Genomic DNA, 23,160 nt, shown 5'->3' on the forward strand with positions numbered 1-23,160 from the left:
GACTGCATAATACAACCATCATTCCAATTCATTTTATTCAATTTTTAAACCTTTAAAATTAAGGTTTTCCAAACTAATGGTTACCAAAGGGTGGAGGGGAAGGATAAATTGGGAGTTAGGGATGAACATACACACACTACTATATTTAAAATAATCAACAAAAACCTACTGGATAGCACAGGGAACTCTACTCAATATTTTGTAATAACCTATATGGGAAAAGAATCTGAAAAAGAATGGATATGTGTATATGTATAACTAAATCACTTTGCTATACACCTGAAACTAACACAACATTGTAAATCAACTATACTCCACCATAAAATAAAACTTTTCAAAAAATTAAGGTTTTTATAGGATGTTAGAACTAGGGAGAACATTGTTTATTACAGACCTCTCATTGTACAGACCAGGAATTTGAGGTTTAGAGAAGTTAAACTATTTGTCCAAAATTAAGCAGCTCACTAACGCAGGTGAAACCTGGTCCCTGACTGCTTGCCCAGTGATGTTTCTACAACAGAACCACCTCTCCATGTAAAGTGGCATTTGCGTTTGAATACCATCAGCCTAGGTCATCATTTTCACATGTGGATTAATCGTTTTTCCTTCAGTATTTGTATTTGGAACATCTACAAAAGGGAAATCTTCCAATAAAATCAAGAAACAGACTCCATCCTTCAAGGTCCCTGCAGGTCCCTGGACTCATTGTTGACAAGAGCCGGCAGGAAAAGTCCCTGTGCTTTATTTTCAGTTTTCCTGCTGATTTGGTATGTAACTTTGGTTGTATTTTCCCCTTGGGCTTTCCTAATATGTTGGATTCTAGTTATAGACAGACCCTAAGAAAGACCTCGTCTAAGACAGTCCAAAAACGAGATATATAGCATCATTTAGGACATTAACTTTGGGGAAGTGCGCTTACTTTTAATCCAGAAATGTGACCCTCCTGTCTCTCATGCTAGTTAAGAGTACATTTCTCATCCTCTCCCACGAAGCCCAAGATGCACAGCAATTTATAATGTTCCTTGGGTTTGCTGACTATTCTAATGAAGGGAAAAGGGGAGTGCTGATAAATTGAGCCTATGTTCTTATGCTGCTTTCTCCGTATGGTGGGACATGGTGAGTCCCTGAGATCAAGTTCTGCTAAAGTCCCACGAATAGTCTGAGGTCATGGGAATTTGCTGGCCTCCCAGGAAAGTTGAGTTGAGAGCTAAGTTGGTCCTAAGCCCTGGCCTTGGTTCTTTATGATGATGCTTTATCTCTCCCAGGAAAGTTGGATCAACCTTGCAGATCAGTGAAACACAGACAGATCTTTAATCTTTTTTAAATATCCTTGGCTGTAAGTTACTGAAACCAATTTGAGTCAACTCACACTGGATAGAGAAATCCACTGCGAGGACACAGGCCTACGTCACAGAGCTCAGGGCAGGGATGGGACTGATCTAACAAGGCCTGGAAAAACCCTGAGAGGGAGCCCAGCAAGAGTTCTCTCTACCTGTGGCTGCTTGGCTCCAGGAATCATCTATAAGAATCCACAAGAAGAGGCTTCCTGGCCTCCACCCTATAAATTCTCCAGAGCTCCTGAGATGGTGTGTGACATGAGGATACCCCCTCTCTGTTCTGATTCCAAATTCCCTCGGAATTCCCGCCCAGCTGAGGCCTAAGATAAATGGAGGTGGAATGCAATTACATTTGTATGGTTCTTTGTGACTTCCTACTCTAACCGGAGAATAAATGTTCATAAGGCCACACCCTCAAATTCAAACATACACACAGACCCCACACACTCACACATGCTCACATTGTCTAAGGAAACACTCCTTGTAGTTTTAAATGGTTATGGCATGCTTTTTCCTGGCTGGTGACTGGTGGGAGTGTTCCCAGGCAATTCATAAATAAAATACATTGCCTCATGCACGAGAAGAAGATTTAGAGAAAGGGAGAGGAGGAAAGCAGGAAGAAAAATCTATCACTCAGATAGATTATTGATCGATCTCAGTCAGAATACACACGCTCTGAAACATCTGATACAAGCATCAGGAAAGAACAACTGACCTGAGCAAACAAGAAAAATAATCGTTTGTTAATTTTAAAAATAATCAAACAAGGAGACTTCCTGTTAAACTCTGGATTGAGAACACATTATCCCTTTCCAAATCTCACAAAAATGACCATAAAGAGATTTTTTTAATTTTATTTTTTTATTGAAGTAGAGTTGATTTACAGTGTTGTGTTAGTTTCAGATGTACAGCAAAGTGATTCAGTTATATATCCAAATACTGTTTTTCAGGTTCTTTTCCATCACAGGTAATTATATGGTATTGAATATAGTTCCTTGTGCTATACAGTAGGACCTTTTTGTTTATCTATTTTATATATAGTGGTGTGTATCTGTTAATCTCAAACTCCTAATTTATCCCTCCCTGCCATTTCTCCTTTGGTAACTATTGGTTGTTTTCTATGTGAGTCTGTTTCTGTTTTGTAAATAAGTTCATTTGTATCTTTTTTTTTTTTTTAGATTCCACATATAAGCGATATCATACGATATTAGTCTTTCTCTGACTTACTTTGCTCAGTATGATAATCTCAGGTCCATTCATGTTGCTGCAAATGGCATCATTTCATTCTTTTTTATGGCTGAGTAGTATTCCATTGTATATATGCAATCAAACAAGGAAAAATTATTAGAGAAATAAAAATTGTAAATGAAGAATTAAAATATCTATGAAATTATTTTCATATTATATATTTTTTATTATTTTCATATTATGTGTTTTTCTTATGAAAAACACAAGAAAATCAATGAAAAGCACCAATACAAATAATAGCCATTTTAATATGGTAGAATATAAAATTAATATACAAAAATCAACAGCCTTCATATAAACAATAACCAATATAAAAAGACATAATAAATAAGAAGACTCTATTTACTATAGCAATAAAAATACAAAAACAAAATACATAAGAATAGGGAATTCCCAGACTTCCCTGGCAGTCCAGTGATTAAGACTCTATGCTGATCCCTGGTCTGGGAACTAAGATCCCCGCATGCTGTGCAATGCAGCCAAAAAAAAAAAAAAAAAAGTAATAATAGACCATTAGAAATGTGCATAAAATTTTGGGAAACTTCTGAAAGATTCAAATATGACAATGAATAAATGGAAGGATGTCCCATGTCCTTGGAGAGGATGACTCACTATCAAAAATTCTCCCCAAGTTTATGTATGCCTAATGAGAGCCTAATAAAAATGTCAAGTCCCTCCACCCAGAACTACACAAGTTGATCTTAGAATAGAAAAATTAGCAAGCAAGAATAGCTAAGAAAACCTGGGGGGTGGGGTGGGGAAGAAGGGTAATAGTGGTAGCCTTACTAGATTAAAAAAAAAAAACTTTAAATAACTAATGGAGGTGTGGTAGGTGCGAACTTGAAGGGGAAAAATCTGGGACCATTTGTGCATCTAAAAATATATATATATATATATATATATATATATATATATAATATCAATCTCAAGATTACAATAAGTAAATTAAAACTTAGGAGTTCATTAGAATTTTTCAAGAAGAGGTGGAGAAACAGGAAGAAAAAGCTCACTTACCACAATTAGAGGTAACTATTCAGACAATAATTTTCTATGAAAATTAGTAATTATAGGGAAAGAATGAAGCATTTGCCCTCCTTTTTAGGGAGAAATGATAGTTTATCCCCAGTTGATAAGGGACAGTTCTTCTTTGAAGAAAAATGCTAGCTAATAAATGTGGAAGGAATGATGGAAGTAGAAAGTCACTCCTTTGCAACCCAGTGAAAAAGTTGATTCAGTTCAGGATCATCAATGGATGCTGAAACCACTAGGTGAAAAGATTGTTGAAGAGAATACTCACTTGGTAAAAGGTACTACTCTGTGGCATGCATAGGGGAAAATGTAGTTTTACAACATAGAGATCTGGCTGTCACCACCCAGCCAAGTGATTTAACTTAGTATCACTAGTAGTGGGACAACCTCTACCTCTTGGTATAATGGAATATGAGGTACATAGCAATATGTATGAATGGTTCTTGCCAATGTGGAATGGGAAATGAGGGTGGCAGTACCCAATCCGATCCCACTGTTTGAGAAGTTTTACACTGCCCAGTGGGCACAAAGTTCCCATTAGTAAGTAACAATGGTTATTTAAGAATGGAATCAAAACACTATTTTTGCTTTCACTTTATGTGTATTATTTTTTTTCAAATGGCAACTAAGTTGTTATGTCACAAATACTAAGTTGTTTGGCTCTACATACTTAATAAACAAAACTACTAGGTGTTTCATGCTGTGGAAAAAAAAAAAATCACTAAGTTCCATGATCCATCAGTGTGATTCCTCCCTTGCATATGTCTTCGACTTCTTTGCCCTTTTCTTCTTTCATTATACTTGCTTTGCAAAACCCCTACCCTGCTCAAATCCAACCCCCTGCCTCCTCTTGGCCTGCCCCTGGGCACCTGGACGATTACAAGTCCTCCTGACTGCCTCCCAAAACTATTTTCCATGCAGCAGAGTAACTTTCTAAAGTCACCTTATCCCTTAAAGCCCTTTAATTGTTCACTGTCTTTAGGATAGAGTCAAAACCCATTCATATACTTTCTGGGGCCCTTCATGCTCTGACCCTTTCTTACCTCTCCAACCTCCTTTTTCAGCACACCCCCCACCCCCTGCCCATGCCCCTCTGTACTTCACACTTCGAAGTTTCTGGAATGTTCCCTGTTCTCCATCCCTTTTCTGCCTTTACAGATGTTGCTCCTTCCATGGGCAGTGGTACCCCACTAGTCTCCTAGTCCTTACTGAGATGTCATTCTCTCTAGGAAGCCTCCCGGACACCCTTCCTGTGTGCTCCATAGAACACTCTCTGGAAGCAGCCCTGAGCCTATATGGCAGGCGCGTGGTATTTATTTGCTTCCCTCACTACACTGGAAACTTTTTGAGGGTGGGACGTGCATTTTGTTCACTGTTGACGTGACAGTGACCGGCATTGCAGAATGCTCATCATAACTAATTATTGAATCATCCTGAATTATGGGAACTATGTTGTTGGAATATGTTGGATTTGTTCCAGGACCCCCATGGATACCCAAATCCCCAGATGCTCAAGTCCCTTATATAAAATAGTGTGGTACAGTCAGGCTAATGTACCCAGGGTTCTGCATCAGTGGATTCAGCCAATTACAGATGGAATCCTGCCCTTATGGAGGGCCGACAGTATATATACCTGTCCGTGGACTTTCTTTACTCTGGAAAGACAGATACTGTTTTTAGAAGAATTAAGTCTTGGTAAGCCAATGCTGGTTCCAATTTCCTTTCTAAGTTTCTGTGGGCTTGTGCTCATTCTTGTTATTATTTCGTCTTTCAGCATAAATTGCCTTATAACATAAAAGCATATATTGCCTTGTAACAGTCATCAAGATCACTCTTTCCTAAGAGCAAAGCACGAGTTACAGTGTGTATTTCACCCAAGGGACTTGAGTACAAATCTTTGTTTTTTAGTGGTTTCATGTTCCTTTTTTTTCTGTTTTTGGTATTTGAGAGACTAGATGTGGATCTTTCCGACAAAAGTTTACTGCTGGATACAGAGATTAAAAGATAACAGATCCATGTCCTTACCCAGGGCTGTCCCTGCAAGGGTCACGGGTCTGCACTTTCATAGGCTCTTGAGATGTCAGTAATATTAGACGTTTCAAAAATGATTTTTAATAAAGTTCAGAAAAGAGGAATAAGGTGCAGTGCCACGAAAGTTCTCCCCCATGTGTGGGAGTCCAGAGTAGACATCTCAGCTGCTTTACCCAAAGGTCAGGCCAACTCCCCTTAGACTGGGAAAGACAGTCCTCATGAGAATAAATGGAAGTAAATAAATGAATGAATGAATGTAGGTGACTGGATAAAATTGAAATAGAAGGGTCTTCAGGCATTGTGGAATATATTATGGGATAGCATAACAGAATATTCTAGAATGGGCGAAAAGAAAACTTTAGCAAAGATTCTGGGGTTTGTATACATTTTATTTATGTATTCTTTATCTCTCTTTTTATCCTATTGTATCTAGAGAGCAACCTGATTTTTTTTTTCCCTTATCGGAGCCTGCCTACTAATTTGCACTAAAACGCAGTTAATACCGTCTTACTATATTCTGTAAAGGTGTTGCCAAGGTCAGTTAGCTCAGCGTCTGTGTTTCTTTCTTGAGAAAATACAGAAAACAACAATAACAACAACAAGAACCTTTGACTCAAATAGGAGAGAGTGCGAAAAAATTGAAATACAACGGTATTTTTTCCAGTAGAGTCCACAGATCGTTCTTCAATTTGAAAATCGAGTTTTGCCATTTCATGTTAGTGGAATACTGACATTTAGAGAGATGGATTAAAAAAACATAATTAATAAGGGGCTGCCACTGTTTTTCTGTGGCATCTCAGCAGATGATACCCTGATGTTGCAGCTGGCAACTGTTTGTGAGTCTATTGAAATGACGCCGTTTGTATTAAATTACGACGTTTCAGAAAAGCATGCAACGTGATTTTGTAGGGTTAGAGACAAGAATACTGAGGTTGAAGTGCATTTGTAGAAGTTTCTAAAGTGGCAAAAACGAAGGGGCTCGAAAAAAGAAACAAAGTCATTTGAATATTCTCTGAATCACCAGTAAACAAGCCTCAGCTCTGCAAAATCAGTTTTGAAAAGAGTACTAATTGTTTCCTAAGCACTTGAAAACTCTTAAAGTCTCTCAGGTAAGGGAAAAAGGGGGAAAAGTGTCGAGCCTTTGCAGGGAGGTTCGCTTCATGTTTGTGCATTACAACAATAAAGACTATTATAATAGCGATGTGGGATCCCCGGGCAAACCGACATTGCCAAGAGGGGGAAAATGGTCCTTAAGGAACAATTGTCTTTAGCCAGAAGGCCCTCAATTAAAATTGCATTTAAGCACACATAATGATGGTTTTTTGTTTGTTTTTACAGTAGTAGCAAATTGCTTTCGCGTGTTATCCCAGTGCTGCATGTGGGATGGGACACCTGCCGCAGGTTTACGAATATCCAGGTGCAATGCAGGGCGGGACTCATCGCGCAGGGAATGGTGTTCGCGCCCCAGCGGGAGCTGGCAACGCTTAAACCCCGCGGCGCAGCGTTCATTCCCACTAACCTCTGTGGGCCTTGATTCCCGGTCGCTCCCTGACACAGCAAAGTGTCAGTTCACGTGTGTCCCTTCCTCCACTAGATGTCACTGTAAATCAACCTCTCGTGGCGGGGGACCTGAGTGTTTTACGGATCTTCCAGGGTTACTAAGCATGGTCAGTCCCTGAACTAGTGTCCTCCCGGACTGGGGAGTGCAGCGCGGGGCGGCGACTCGGAGAGACGAGGACAGCGCATCAACCCCCGCGGGAGGCGCGCAGGTCTCGGGGTGCAGGGCGGGCGGCGCGCTCCTCTCCGCCCCCGCGAGCGAGACGGTCACGTGCCGCGGAGGCGCTGACCCCCGCGGGCGGGCCTGGGAGGGGCGCCGCGCCCGTGGTTCGGGGTCGCCCGAGGCTAGGCGCCAGGCGGGCGCTTGCGCAGCGCGGGGCGGAGTGCGAGCCGGGGCCGAGACCGCCGCGGGCGGGGAAGGGCGGGGAGGAGCCTGGGAGCGCGCCGGCCGCCGGAGGGGGAGGGGCGAGGCGGAGCCGCGGCGCGCGCGCCCGTCGGAGGGGGAGGGACAGAGCAGCCACTGGGCGCGCTCAGGGCGGCCGCTGCGAGCGTGGGGCGAGCGTGGACCGCGGCGCGGCGGTGCGACTCCTTCCCCGGCCCTCCTCCCCGCCCCAGGCGAGGGCACCGTGCGGCGGCGGCGGCGCCGGGGCCGGCGAGGCCGGAGGAGGCGGCCGTGCCCGGGCATGGTGGTCTGGGGCAACGCGGAAGGTGAGCGACCCCCGGGCCGGCGGTGGGGGTGGGGGCGGGGTGGGACCGGCCTCGCGTCGCCGGGCGGCGGCCCAAGCGCGGGCGGCCTGAGGCGGGGCGGGGGCGGCGCGCCGGCCCGGCCCCCGCGGCCCTTGGTCTCGCGGCCTGGGCGGCCCGCGGCGCCCGGAGCGCGGCCGCTGCCGGGTTATGTAACGCGTGACCTCCCCTTCCCCCTCCGCCATGGCGCGGCCGGCCCGCCGCCCGCTCTCAGCCGCCCGCTGAGGCGCCGCGCCGATGACTCCCGCCCGCGGCCCTGCCCGCCGCGCCCCGCCGGCGGACGCCTCGCCGGCCTCGCTCGGACCGCGCCATTCATTCGTGCGCGCGGGCTGCCGGCCGGGGCCACGCGCTGGATGCTCCGCCCGTCCTCCCGCCGCGGCGTCTTCCCCGTGACCCCGCATCTCCCCCCCTCCCAACCTTGCCCCGCGTAGGATCCCGGCATCGGTGTCGGAGTATCCGAAGGCAATTTTTACTCACTTATTTTTTCCTTGTTACTTATCTGTTGCCTTGATAGGCAGAGCTCCTTTCCCCAACTGTCCTGGCAAGTGCCCCTTTCCCACTTCACTCCTTGTGAAAATGATTCAGCACCTGTGCAGACGGAAAGGGGCATTTCCTTATATGTTTCCCTGCTCTTTCTACTGAAACCCAGTTTGTAAAGAAATACCTTAGTGTATCACTCATTAGTTGACCCCCCCGACCCCCCTGATTTTAAAAAACTGCAGGTGGTGTAAGCCTGCTGTTTCTATCTTCTACATCTTTTCAGGTCACGTCCAGCATAGAAATGGTATCATTTAAGTGAAAATAACGAGACTAGCACATAGCATCAAAGGCCTTGTAACTAGTAAGGACTTGATGTAACGATTCTTAATTCTGTCTGTCTCCCCGGCCTCTCCACTATCGTCTTCCAGAATTAGCCATTTCCTCTTTAGGGTAGGACATAGGATAACCTCGGTTCTTCCTGTGGACTTCGCGGTAACCCGTCCTGTGGGGTACCGTTTACCTGCTTTCCACACTTCCATCTCAGCTTTCCTACGTAGCCTTGTCTTAGCCGGAGCAGATGCTGCGGGCGTGTAGTTCCCTCCCTGAACTTCTAGACTTTTGGAAGCGCACCTAGCGTCCCTCTTTTTCCAGTGATCCTTCCCTGGTCTAGAAGGATCTCCATTCAATTCTTAGGCTGTTTATTTGCCACTTCTCATGTGTTATGATGATTATCTTTTTATCCGTATCCTCTTTTTCTCTATCTCCAGGTCTTTTGTGGGCAGAATCTGTGCCAAACTTGTCATAGAACATTACTCCTATTTCATGGTAAACAATACGTATTTAAGTTTTTCTTTTTCTTTTTAAAGGCAGGAATCACTCTTTTAGGATTAATTTCTTTGAAACCTCAAGTAGTAAATACGTTTTCAAAATAATGTGTTTGAATATGTAAGATCACTCCATTTTCTCCAACCCCAACTGCAAAACTCAGATTCTGTGTAAGAGAAAGAAACCCGTCCCCACCAGCAACAAGCTAGTCACTAATAAGAGAGACTACATGTAATGTATATTTTATAGTCCTTTCTTTGATAGCTGCTGTAGTAGAAAGATAAGAACTTAAGAGTTAGATGTAGATTAAAATTCTAGCTCTACCCATTATTAACTGTGTGTCCTTGGACAATTTAAGTTACTAATATCTCTGATTTTTTTCTCATTTGTATAACGAAGATATTTCCTACCTTGGGTAACTGAGGATTAAATGAGCTCTTAAATGTAAGGCATCTAGTGAGTCCCTGGTACGCAATGGTGCTCCGTAAATACAAATTCCCTTTGGTATACCTTTTTATTGCAGTTCACAGTCTAGAATGAGCTGAGATGTGCTGAGACAAAGCGTGAGAAGAAAGCTAATCACAAGAGCTGATAGGTACCTCTTCTTGTCTCCAAATAAATGAACAAGCCCTAAACTAAAGAGCAGTAAAGCTCTTTCTGCTTCTCAAGAATGTATGAGTGTATGTGACATATTATAATAAATCCTGGAGTATATTAAATAGAACATTTATAAATGAAGGAAATACCTTTTAATCTTACTTTCCTCCTATAACAGCTCCCACTAAAGCATTAACGTGGATATTAAAAAGAATCTATGGGAGATGAGGAAGGAGGAATATAAAAAAATTCTTTTTCAGGGGCAATTAGGTTGCATGCTGTCCTTTTAGTATCTCATCTACTTATAAACAGTACGTGAATCCTAGTCTGAGTTCAAGTATGTCTCCCTTAGACTGTTGCAGCAGTGCCTTCCCTGGTGTCCCTATTTCTGTCGCTCCCTTCCGACTGATCCCCACATAACAGAGTGATCTTTTTAAAGACATAAATCATATTGTCACTCTCTTGGTGAAAACCCTCCAAAAGCTTCCTGTTAGCCTTAGAATTGAATCAGAACTTTTTGCCGTTTCTCGAACAAACCAAACTGTTCCTCTCTCAGGGGTGTTATGCTTGTTGTTCTTTTAGTTGGGCCACCTCTTCCTCCTGGTGGTTATCTTGCTCAGATGTCATCACGTCAGAGTGATCTCTTCTCTGATCCCTACAAGAGAAGCCAGCCCCTCTCTCTGTCACTTTTGATTCATTTTGCTTTATTTCTCTTCATAGCATTTATTACGAGGCAGAGATACACTCTTCACTTACTTACCCGTTTCTCCCATAAGACTTGTTTGTTCCAAAGCCTCTCCCCCACTGGAGGGCAGAGGCCTTGTCTGACTTGTTCATGGCTCTGTCTCTGGTGCTTAGAAGGGTGCTTGGCACATAGTAGGTTCTCAATAAAATTTGTTAAGTGAATTAAGTGAACGAGTGGTATAGTTGATTTAAACATTAGTTCTGGAGTCAGACAGCCAGGGTCAGAATCCTGGCTCCTGCCATTTACTGATTGTGTGGCCTTGGGCTAGTTAATATCTTTTGGTGCCTTAGTTTGCTCATCTGTAAGATGGGACAATAATACCTACTTTATACGATTATGGTAAGAAATAATTGAGTTAATGTATATAAAGTTCTTAGAACAGGGTTATTTCACAGTTTTGAAAACCAGTACTTGAAATTAGCTTGGAGTATTCACTTAGGACTTTGTGTTTTTGTGTGAGATTAAAAATGCAAGCATTGAATTTTATCTTTATTACTTTCACTGAATTTTTCTGGCTACCAAAGTTATATTTATGGAACTCCTTTTTAAAATAAATACATTTTGTGGATGTCTAGAACGGATTAAAAAATAAACAGCTAAGAATGGTGACTGGTATTTGGTCTTAATGTGTAAGTCAGCTTTTTTATTCTTAGATCTGTGGAAGATGCTAAGAGTGATTATCTCAACAGCCGCCCACTGGAGTGGCTTTTATATATTTCCCTTTGAAGTTCAGCTAGAGATGTAATTGTGCTGATGAAAGGACTTGCTGGAGGCTGAAGACAGGAAAATCCTTGAGATACAGTTGAAGTATGAGCCCTGTAGTAGTTGGGAAAGGAAAGATATTTTACCATCTTTAGTGTGTTCAATTTCTGCCTTCTTTCATTATGGGTTCCCCACCCCCAAACTGTATTCGTAGAAACTAAGCTGCTTGTGGTGATTGCCCTTGCGTAGTACCAGTTATTTTTACTTAGTCCACTTGTCCTTAGTAAAATGCCTCTTTGTAGGAACATTGTTTTATTTCATTTCTCAGTCTGAACTTTAGTCAATAGGATCCTAAACTTTGGGCCTTAAACCTAAAAAAAAAAAAAATCAAAATACTGCTCTGTGTAACATTTGTTACAAAGTTTAATAATAATTGCTAAATCATTAATATTTACTGTGTGTCAGGCTCTTTGCTTAGTGCAGGGTCTCATTTAATCTTCACAACCACCGGGTCAGGTGGACGCAGTTTTAAAGAAACAGATTTAGAGAGATGATGCTACTTGGGCAGGTCACCCAGGTGAGAAGGAAGCCAGGATTTCAGTCTGCTTCCACCTGATCCCGTAACCCAAGGTCGCAACCACTTTGCCATGAGGCAGGTAGAAACAAGGTTTCTGTTTGGAAACTTGCGTTGTGTTTCATCAGGTTATTTGTAGGTGTTGTTCTTCTTGACTGCTGGCAGTTTCATCGTTTTATGGCTGTTTGTTTCTTTTCCTTTTTTTCTTGTTTTTTTTTGTTTTTTTGGCTCTAACTACTACAGATCTTCCACAACTTACAATGGGATTACTTTCCAGTAAACCCATCATAAGTTAAAAATGTTGTAAGTAAAAATGCATTTAATACACCTAACCTACTGGACATCATAGGTTAGACTAGCCTACCTTAAACGTGCTCAGAACACTTACATTAGCCTATAGTTGGGCAAAATCAAGTGAGACAAAGCCTATTTTATAATAAAGTGTTGAACATCTCGTGTAACTTATTTAATACTCTCCTGAAAGTGAAAAACAGTGTGGTTGTAAGTGTATCAGTGGTTCCTCCTCCGGATCGCGCGGCTGACTGGAAGCTGTGGCGCTGCCCCTTCCCAGCATCACAAGAGAGTACTGTACCGATATCTCTGGCTCCAGAAAAGATCAAAAGTCAAAGCGTGGTTTCTGTTGAACGTGTATCACTTTGGCACCACCATAAAGCCGAAAAATTGTAAATCGAAGCATCATAAGTTAGGGACCATCTCTACTATACTTAAATGTCTGTATTTTTTATGAGTGTGAAACATTTTAATAGGTTGATGACATGCAAAATCATTTTTTCCTTATTAAATCATTAAAAATAAGTCAGCATCATGTGTGTCGTGGTAGGTCAGCTTTGTAATTAGTTTGAAAAGGTTTTGCATAAAATAGATGTGATGCCTCAGATTTAGGAAAACATCAATGTCTTTAAATTTGGTTAAGGCTAAAAGAAATTTCAGGTAGCAAGTAAATGCATGTGTTTCTGCTGATCATGGAGCCAGTCTTTATTATTTTTGTGTTTAGTAAGTAAGGAAGGACTCATTGGTGTGGAGCTTTTTTACACAATGGTAAGTTTTAATGATTTTTGACATCTACTTGTGACACTTTAAAAATTTGAAGAATATCTAAATTATGAGTTGTTGACTTCTCAACACTTAAGTAGATTCAGAATGCCAGTGCTAGGATGAACCCTATAGATTCTGTAGGCCATGCCCCTGTATTTTCCTGGAGGAAAAATGAGACCCAGAGAATCATCTGATGATCGAGGAGAAACAGGACCAGAATCTAGGGTTTTGTGGGGTGGGTTTGTTTGTTTTAATACTTTAAAGCCATTTTTTTCTCTGCTACACTAAACTGCCCCCTTCATCCTGCAGGGTAAGACCAGTGTATGCTTAGTATCGTATGTTGAAGAGGTTAGAGAATTGAGCAATATATTCATGTAAACTTGTGATTTAAAGTCATGAGGTTTTTTTTTTTTTTTTTTAATCACTGGCTTTAAAGTAATAGAAACGATTCTATAATGTAGTTAGAAATTATGCTTTTTCATTCATGTAGGCAAGTAACTGTCTTATGCACATAAGATGGTTTGACAAGCTTTTTAAAGACCTGATCTTTAAAGATCAGATCTTGTGGCTTTATCCTTAAATTAAAAGATTAGTTAGGGATGGGCAAAAAAGTTGATTGTGATGTGAACCATTTTTACTTGAGCCCAGTATCTGAGTAACCAAAATGTTGTCTATTGCTTTCAATCATGCCTGATCAGAACCAAGACTAAAATGAGCTCTTGGGAAGTTTAGTCAGAAAATAGTAGCTGAATTTTACGTTTTCTAAACTCCATCATTTCTACACTTGAGATTGCTAATATGTTTTTATCATTTAGGCACTACTCTTAGTTACGTAATTGAAATTATGATTTAGCTTCCTTACTCTTAAATGCTTTTCATCAAATTTCTCAATTTTATCTTATAATAAGCTGTATTTCTAGATGACTTACTGGCTATTTTAAGCCTTTTTTATATAAATTTTTAAATTTATTTGTTTGTTTATTTTTGGCTGCGTTGGGTCTTCGTTACTGCACGCAGTCTTCTCTAGTTGTGGTGAGCGGGGCTACTCTTTGTTGCGGTGCGTGGGCTTCTCGTTGCAGTGGCTTCTCGTTGTGGAGCACAGGCTCTAGGCGTGTGGGCTTCAGTAGTTGTGGCACACAGGCTCAGTAGTTGTGGCTCGCGGGCTTAACTGCTCCAAGGCATGTGGGATCTTCTGAGACCAGGATCAAACCCATGTCCCCTGAATTGGCAGATTCTTAACCACTGCGCCACCAGGAAAGTCCCTATTTTAAGCCTTTTTAAAAATTTAAGCTGGACGATCCTGAATTTAAAAAATATTTTAACAATTTCTTTAACGTTTTTGAGAGCATAACCAAAAAAGTCCCTTACTTTTTCTAATGCTTTATGCCTTAAAAAGTGCTTTCGCTTGACTTTTTCTCATTCAGCTGCCATAGAGTCCTGAGAAGAGAGGTAGGGCAGTATCTCCTATTTTATAGGCACAGTGTGATTCTGGCATTAACCACCCAGTGTTAGGACAGACGTCACAGGTTAAGGGCACAGTCCACCAGACTCCCCTTACTTCAGGTGCCAGCTGCAGGCTCCAGGGCTTCCAGGCCACCTGCACTTCTCACCAACTGGCCACGTAACTGGGAGTTCCCACAGCCCCCTCAGGTTTGATAATTCGTTAGAATGACTCACAGAACTCAGGAATGGGCTGTACTTAGAATTATCATTTTATTATAAGGGATACAAACCAGAACCTGCCAAAGGAAGAGATATGCAAAGAGAGGTCTGGGAGGGTCCCAAACATGATGCTTCCGTGTGCTCAGGACACATCATCCTCCTGCATCAGTTTATGATTACCAACCAGGGAAGTTCACCCAAGCCTCAGGGTCCAGGGTTTTTATTACATTGGCACGATTGATTGAGTCATGGGCCACAAGGTCGAATTTCATCTCCAGACCCCTTCCTTTTCCAGGAGGTCAGGCTGATAGCATGTGGCTCAAAGCCAACCCTCTAATCACTTGGTTGGCCTTTCCAGCATGGCTAGCCCCATCTTGAAATGAGGGGCCTACTGGGAGTCACCTGTTAATAAAAGATGTGTCCTAGGGGTCCACCATGGATAACAACGAGACTCCTATCAGTTGTGAAATTCCAAGGGTTTAGAGTCTCCCAGGAACCAGGGACAAAGGCCAGCCACACTGTTCATTAGAGAACAGTAGCTGAAGAGGTGAGAACAGATGCACAATTGTTACAGTTCAAAGTAGAACACACCTCTGTAGTAGTAGCTCGGAGATCTCCAGTATACTAAAAATTAGAGCAGGTTGCATTTGAATATATTTATGTATGTAGAAAGATTGCCTTCTGTTGAAAATTATAGCATTTTTTTAATCGGTATAATAGTATTTGAAACGTGGGTTGATGTTCATTTGAGTGAAATATTTTATTTACATAAATTGTGTTGTAGGTAGGGTTATAAACTACATACTTTTTGGTATTTTTTTAAAAGCACAATAATTTTGGCTCAAAAAGTTTGATTTTGGTGTTTCTTTTTGAGCTTGTAATTTTAGGCTTAGGTTATTACTACTGTTAACTGAAAGGAAATCTAAACTTAATGAAGGTGGAGGTGTTGATAATGTATTTGTTGTTAGAGCTGTAAAAATGTTGTAGTAACTTAGTTGCCACTTTGAATTTTAGATCTTGAGTTGAAGTTACTAGCTGTTCAAGTTTAATAATGTTTTTTTGCATATTGTTTATGCCCAGTAGAAAATCTTACTTCTGATTGTCACTTAAAGGTTATTACATTCTCTTGGAGCTCACTGAATGTTTCTCAGAAATAGCGTCTATTAATTCAGGCATAGAGTGCTAAATAAGGATGACTTCTCAGTGTTGAAGAATGTAGCATCTCCTTAAAATGTCATAGCATCCTAAAAAGTAGTGGGTTTTTTTTTATTGTTGTTGTTTTTAATATATGATAGGGGGTTCTTGGCATGAAGCAAGGGAAGAGAGGCCAGAAGGTAATGCAGTGGCAGTTTCTTCAACATTCTACTCTATTTTCACTTGCAGTTACATTTACCATAAGGATTTGTGAGAAAAGAGATTCGTGACAGATGGAACTGATAGCAGATCTAGAGAAGAGTGAGTTTGACCATATTTTTTGAATTGCAGTTACTCAGAAGGAGTTGTTTTTAGTTGTATGCCACCATGTATGCCGGTTCACCTTGTGAGTTTGGAAATCTAATGCATTGTGTGGATGGAATACATGAGATGAGGACTCCTGCCGAGACAGGTTAATAAATCTTGGTGTAGATGAGGCTCCGGAGCCAGAACCTTTCCCACCTGTGTGCAGCCATCCCATCCCCCATCATTTATATACACAGGTTCACACTTCCTTTCCTGACTTTCACAAAGGAGGGTTCAAACTTCTTAGTATGATATTCGGGGCCTTCTGTTACATTCCCTCAGCTACCTTGTTAGTTCATCTGTCACTGTCTCTGTGTCAGCCCCAGAATGTTGCCTTAAACATCTTTTTCTCTTTTATGTTTTTGCTCAAGAATTTCCTTCTTCTTGAATTCACCCGCTTACTCCCCTCTGCCCGTTCAAATCCTACTCATTGCCCTCAGCTCAGGTCCGCCTTTTCAGTGAAGCCTTCTTGGATCTCTTCTCCAAGGTGAGCTTTACTGCTGTCTTCTGTGTTGTCTGTTGTGTTTTGTCAGTGCCTCTAATGTTGGCTCCTGATTGTAGTTCTATGCAAATCTTTCTTCTCTAACAGGTAACTTTGGATTGTGGTTTACACTTTACTCATCTTGAAAACTGCAAACTACAGTAAATACTCAGTGAATATGGAGTAACCTGTTAGATCAGACCTGGGATTTGGGGGGAGAGGGAGTGGGAGGCAAAGGACAGGAGAGATCTCCCTCCCAGACCAACTGGGGAGTTGCCTTTACGCCTGTTGTGAAATTCTTTCTACTAGTGCACACTGTAACAGCATTCTTTCTACATAGTATACTCTGTCTCATTACTTCTGAACTTCTCCGGTCCTGGTCTCTGTTCTCGGTGGCCACTCTAGGTACCCTACAGGCAAAATTGGTGGTTCTCAAAGTATGTGCCTCACACCAGCAGCATCAGCATTACCTGGGAACTTTTTAGAAATACAGATTCCCAGCCCCACTCCTGACCTACAAAATGAGAAACTTGGAGTTGGGGCCCAGCAGTCGGTTTTAACACATTATTGACCGGAGACATATCAGTACATTTTTAGAGAGTGATGCAATTAACATCACCATGCGAAGTTGTTGGAGCTTAAAATTGATCAAGGGTTCATTATACAACTTATGACTGTCATTATCATTCACATTTTGCTCCTTTAGGTTTTTGTTCCAACCTTGTGTATATTACAAACGTAAAATTTTCAAAAATGACGTATTGCAAAATTTTGAGTGAAGAAGAATTTTTCAGTGAATTTTATGCAGATACATTCTCTGATTGTCCGAGCAACGTATATACTAATGTCTCAGAAGATGATAGTTCTTCATAATATAGTTCTGATTCAGACGATGTGAATATTAGAGCAACAAAAAGACAAAAAACCTTAGTGATTGATTCTGATACGGAAAGTGAAAATGAAGCTCACGATGCTGGAGAATGCTCCTTTTCTTCCACAGAAGAGTGGATTGAAGACAACATTTCACAAAAGTTAGAAGACTTTACAGGTGTGTCGGGTGTAACTATTGAATGTAATAACCCACAAAGTGTTAGTGAAATAACAGAATTAATTTCTGGCCAGCCAAAATAAAAACTGCCGGCCACGGGCATTAGATTCTGCAAAAATCCCCTGGTCAGTAATGAGTTTAACAAGCCCTCTAAGTGATACTGGTGAAGGCTCAAGAATGAGAACCGCTGCTCAGGATACAGCCCCCTCTTCTTTGATGTTACCTCCTTTATTCTCCAGCTGAGTTCTGTCCCTGTTTACTTCTGCTGTGGCCTTTGGAATCTTTGATTTATTGCAACCTTGAACTTTTCTACAGATAACCCTTTGGCTTTCCTGTGAGACTGTGCTGTCTCTCCTTAGTGAAGGTCACTGGCTTCTTACTCCTTCTTGTAGACTCTTTTTGTATCATATCATCTCCAGAATATTCTTTTCTTTTTCTCTGTAGCCTGATCCCTACTTTTGGGCATGCTGACTTTGAGATGCATGTGGGACATCCTGGTGGAGATACTTAATGAGCAATAGGAGTTCATGAAGGTGAGGGAAGGTGTTGGGAAGCCAGTTCATCTTGCCGCACCCTGGAAAGCCAGAGAAGGAGGTTCTTTGTACTTTATTAAAACGGTGTCTTCATTTTCTTTCCCATCTATGGAAATCTATAATTACAGGGAAGAAAATTATTAGTGATTCTTTTAGAACGCCTCCTTCCGCTTGTTTTCAAATGACTGATTTTGTTAGATCAGTCATTTGCAGCTGGGGAGGGGTGCGTATTTTCATTGTTATGAATAACCAAGAGAATAAGAGAGAAATTTGTTATATTAAATTGTTTGGGATAGAACATTTGCTTTTAATAAGATCAGCTTCAAACTGGGACATTATAGATGTTTGTTATGCATTTTCAGTTTTAATACAGGTTTCCCCTGCTACCTGAAAGTAGAGTGTTCCTGTGAAACCTTTCTTAAGCCGAAATGGCCAAAAGCAAAGAAACCATTACCGCAGGGCTCATCTAGCTAACGGATGGACAGAATAAACCAAGATAAAGCACAGATGCTCACAGACAGTGACACAGTCCCAAACCATGGGGGCTTGATGCTGAGATGCTGAGCAAGGTTCCCGGGCAAGGACTGGGCGGTACCAAGGTGCCCGGGGTGCACGCTCCCTCTGCAGCAGGCTGCTGTAAGACAGGCTGAATGCTCTTTTTGCTTTGCCCTTTTTGTTTTGTAAAAGTGAAAATCTTCTTGGGGTTTCTTTTGGTTAGCGGAAACAGGTACTAATGTAGGTCTTTCGTAAGAGCGAAGTGGTGCAAAGTAAGCTTTTGAAAAGTGGGGGATGCCTGTGTATCCAGACATTTTTCTTAAGTATCTTATTGCTTGTCTCCCCTTTTATTTCTGTGTCGTTTATTGAAATAACTGTCTCTAAGTCATAATATGAAAACAATGAAATGCACTTAACGTTCATTAGGGTGCAGGCTAACCAGGTACCAGGGTGCAAGGCTGTGATAGAGACTTGAGAACGCAGTGATGCAGAGAGTGATGAAGTAGTTCTCTCCCCTGTGATGGGGGTGGTGGTTCACAGCTGATGAACTACTGCTTGTTTTAGGTCATTCGGGGGCCCAGGTTCCTTCTGTTTGCTTAGCCATCTGCTAGGGTATTGTCCTTATTTTCTTCGTTGAAGCCAAGTTACCTCACAGCTGCATTCCAAAAAAAGTAAACAACTTCCTTTAAGGATAGATGGCACAGATTTTTGTATACGTTACTCTGCTCGCATCTCATTGGCCAGAACTTAATCACGTGGCCACTCCTGATTTAAAGGAGCTGAGGAAATGTAACCTCTTGGCAACCCTGCTCCCCACTAAGAGAGGGTGGGAGAGGTGTTCTTTTCCTAAAAGAAAGGGAGACTGAACGCTGGGGGACAGTTGTCATTCTGCCACTCCAGAGTTTGGGGATCCCCAAGACCACCCTCACGTTCAGCAGTTCACTAGAAGGACTCAGAACTCCTGAAAGCCGTTGTGCTTGTGGTTATGGTTTATTGCAGAGAGAGGGCACAGGTTAAAAGCAGCCAAAGGCATGGGGCACACAGGAGAGGTCCACGTGTGGAGCTTTGAGTTGTCCTCACCACAGGGCTCTGGGGTGGAGGTGGCTTCTGTTCAGGACAACTGACAATGCCCATGAAGTACTGCCAACCAGGGGAGCTCACCTAGGCCTTAGTGTCCAGGGTTTTTATTGGAGTTCGGTCAGATAGGTGAGGTTGACCTTCCGTCTCCAGACTCTCAGAAGGTTGGTAGTGCATGGTCCGAAGCCTCCACCGTAAATCACAAATCACGTTGTTAGACTATCTGGAGTGACTCTTAGCCCCTAGATAAACGGACATTTGTCAGGCAGGGCATTCCAAGAGCAAAGGCCAGACCCCTCTTTGAGCAGGGTTAATTCTTTACTGTATAGCCATGTCTGTGCATAGCCTTTGATTTTTTTTGACAGAGTAGCATAATACGTGTACTTTTATCTTAAAAGCCTTTTTAAAAAATGGATAGATATATAGAATCATACATTTAAAAAACTGCAAGAGACTAGAGTTTGTCAGGTCCACCTCTGTACACAAATGAAAGAACTAAGGTCTGACTGCTTAAAAGGTCAGTTAAAGCTGGTAGTGTCTCTGGGTCTCTACTTCTCATGAATATGGACATGTACAGTTGGGGTCTAGATGCAAGCTGTTTGTTGGACCTGTTTTCCTCCTTAGTCCTTCTGTCACATGTATGGCCGCTACTGTTTCTGACCCAGACAGGTGCTAGGGTCGAAGCATCTGTTTTGTTGAATTGTATTAGGCTAGTTCAATTCAGTAGGAGTGTTCTTTTCAGAAGTTTATTATACTGATAGCATTGTTCGTTTCTCCACTGAAGATTTGGAGACATAGGTTTGTACAAGATAAGTGTGATTTTGTACCACAAACCGGCCCGTGCTGCCTTATCAGATATATTTTATCTTAACTCTTCTACCCTAGAAGGCGCCTGTGTGCAAAATAGCTAGTATTTGGCCTGCCTACTCCATGGATGTGTTGTCAAGATAAATAGGATATGTAAGGACCCCTTGGAAAAATAAAAGCACTATGGAAATGTAAGATATAGTGGTGTGTTGAAATTTTTAAAATTTAAATGTTAAAAATTTAAGGAGTACTGAAAAAAAGGAAATGTAAAGTGTCAGTCAACAGGTGAATTTTTTAAAAGAAGGTGGGAATATGGAAATTTTCCCTTCCCTTTTCTGTTTCCTGTATTTTCTCAGTTTTCTGCGGTAAACATACAGTGCTTTTATAAATCGAGAAGGAAAAACTATTTTTGAAAAGGAACACTTAGCAAGACTGAATACTGAAAACACGACAAAGCAGTGTATAAACACAAATCATAAATTTGGAGGATAATAGAGAATGCCTCAAGAAAAGATAGATCAGACTCAGTTCTAGAAAAGGCTTATGTACCCACACATATAAGTTGTTGTTTAGAGAGTGCTGTGTATATTGTAGCCCCTTTTATTTGGTGGGTTAAAGTTCTTTGAAGTCTGTGTTTGTTTGGTGTTGATCAAAATGGTATTATATAGTACAGGAATTGTTTAACTGTGCATAAAAAAATTGATAGTAGGAAAATGCTTCAGTATACTGAAGGTGAAGAGACCAGGTTAAAAAAAAATTTTTTTAAGGGTTCTATTAGACTAGGAATACTATTTGGTCTAAATATCTTGACATTTTATTTTTATATGTTTTTCAAAGGTATTTTAAATACATGAAATACATGCTGTATTACGATATAAACTGTCAGAGCGGTTTAGAATTTCTAAAAGCCAGTATATGGTGAAGACAAAAGATTGTTACAAAGGCATAATAATGCCCTTTACACAGGTGTCTGACTGTTGTTTTTAATACCTTGGTGAAAGTCTCTTCAAAGTCAAAACCTGACTAGTATGTAGGTGGGTCTAGAAGAAGGTTCTGCTTCCCTGGGTTTTGAAATTCAAGAATCTTCATTGTGCTCTAATAACTTCAGTGGTCTGAGAACTATAGCCTTAGACAATGATGGTCTCTAAGGTTGAACCAAAACAAAACCTCAAAACAGCTCTTTATCTGGTGTTGAAGCCTTTAGCATTTAAGGACAGATGAGAGCCCAGTGGAGCAGCTTTGTTAAACTTTGTCAGTGACTGTGTCCTAGCACTTCGTTTACTTTGTCAGTCACTCGTGAGGACGATACTTGGCCCTAGTAAATCAGTTTTGCGCACGGCCTCCCACTGCCCTCCCCAGGAAAAAATCCGAGATGTGCTATACAAGTGTCCTGGAGAAGAACAGCCTCCTTCTGAGCTTTGTGTCATAAGTGGACATCCCGGTTACCCCCTTCCTTGCAGCTGGGCAGTCCCTGTGAACCCAGTTGCCAGTGTCAGAGTCCTTTTTTTAAACTTTCTTTGCTTGTTTTTAAAAATATATTTTAAAAAGTTTTAATTGTGGTAAAATACATATAACATACAATTTACCATCTTAACCATTTTTAAGTGTGCCACTCAGTGGCATTAAGTACGTTCACATTGTTGTGTAACCATCCCCACCATCTGTCTTCCCAGAATGCTTTTCACCTTGCATAACTGAAACTGTACCCATTAAACAGTAGCTCCCTGTCCTCCCAGCCCCTGACAGCCACCATTCTGCTTTCTGTCTCTATGAATCTGACCACTCTAGATACCTTATATAGGTGGAATAATATGGCATTTGTCTTTTTGTGACTGGCTTATTTCACTTAGCATAATGCCCTCAAGGTCCATCCATGTTGCAGCATTTGTTGGAATTACCTTCCTTTTTTTTTTTTTTTGAATTTTTGAATTTTATTTTATTTATTTTTTTAATACTACCTTCCTTTTTAAGGCTGAATAATGTTCCACTTTATGTATATACCACACTTTGTCTATCCATTCATCCATCAGTGGACACTTGGGTTGCTTCTATCTTTTGGCATTTGAGAATAATGCTGCTGTGAACATGGGTGTACAAATATCTTGAGACCTTGCTTTCAAGCCTTTTGGGTATGTACCCAGAAGTGAAATTGCTGGATCATATGGCAGTGCTATTTCTAATTTTTTGAGGAACCACCATAGCATTTTCCATAATGGCTACACCATTTTACATTCCCACCAACAGTGCACAAGAGTTCGAGTTTTTTCACATGCACGTTAACACTTATTTTCTGTTTTTTTTTTTTTTTGATTGTAGCCATCCTAATGGGTATGAGATGGTATCTCATTGTGGTTTCAATTTGCATTTCTCTGATGGTTAGTGATGTTAAGCATCTTTTCATATGCCTAATGGCCATTTGTATATTTTCTTTAAAGAGATGTCTATTTAAATTTTTTGTCCATTTTTTAATCAGTATATTTTTTATTGTTAAGCTGTAGCACTTCTTTATATATTCTGGATATTAGTCCCTTTTCAGGTAGATGTTTTAAAATATTTTCTCTCATTCTGTGAGTTGCCTTTTGCTCAGTTGATTGTGCCTTCTTGATGCACATTTTAAAATTTTGGTATAGTC

At 41.2% G+C, this 23,160-nt stretch overlaps 1 protein-coding gene across 9 annotated transcripts in view; it reads left to right on the forward strand.

The window, feature by feature from the left end:
- Window positions 1-7,645: 7,645 nt before the first annotated feature.
- REV1 (REV1 DNA directed polymerase) overlaps window positions 7,646-23,160 on the forward strand; it is an 83,149-nt gene continuing 67,634 nt past the window's right edge. For 2 of the 9 annotated variants that reach the window (XM_082427240.1, XM_082427236.1), the window contains exon 1: window positions 7,770-7,910. Coding sequence is in view for 1 of the 9 variants with exons in the window: in XM_082427241.1 (XP_082283367.1) it covers window positions 7,886-7,910 (25 nt within the window). In the remaining 8 variants the exon portion in view is untranslated. Of the gene's footprint in view, window positions 7,911-8,709; window positions 12,170-12,884; window positions 12,929-15,970; window positions 16,043-18,060; window positions 18,150-23,160 lie in introns of all 9 variants that reach the window. The other 7 variants (XM_082427238.1, XM_082427233.1, XM_082427237.1 and 4 more) reach the window with 7 other exon arrangements.

Source organism: Balaenoptera physalus, assembly GCF_965194825.1.
Source record: "Balaenoptera physalus genome assembly, chromosome: 15".
In the NCBI taxonomy this organism is placed as follows: Eukaryota; Metazoa; Chordata; class Mammalia; order Artiodactyla; family Balaenopteridae; genus Balaenoptera; species Balaenoptera physalus.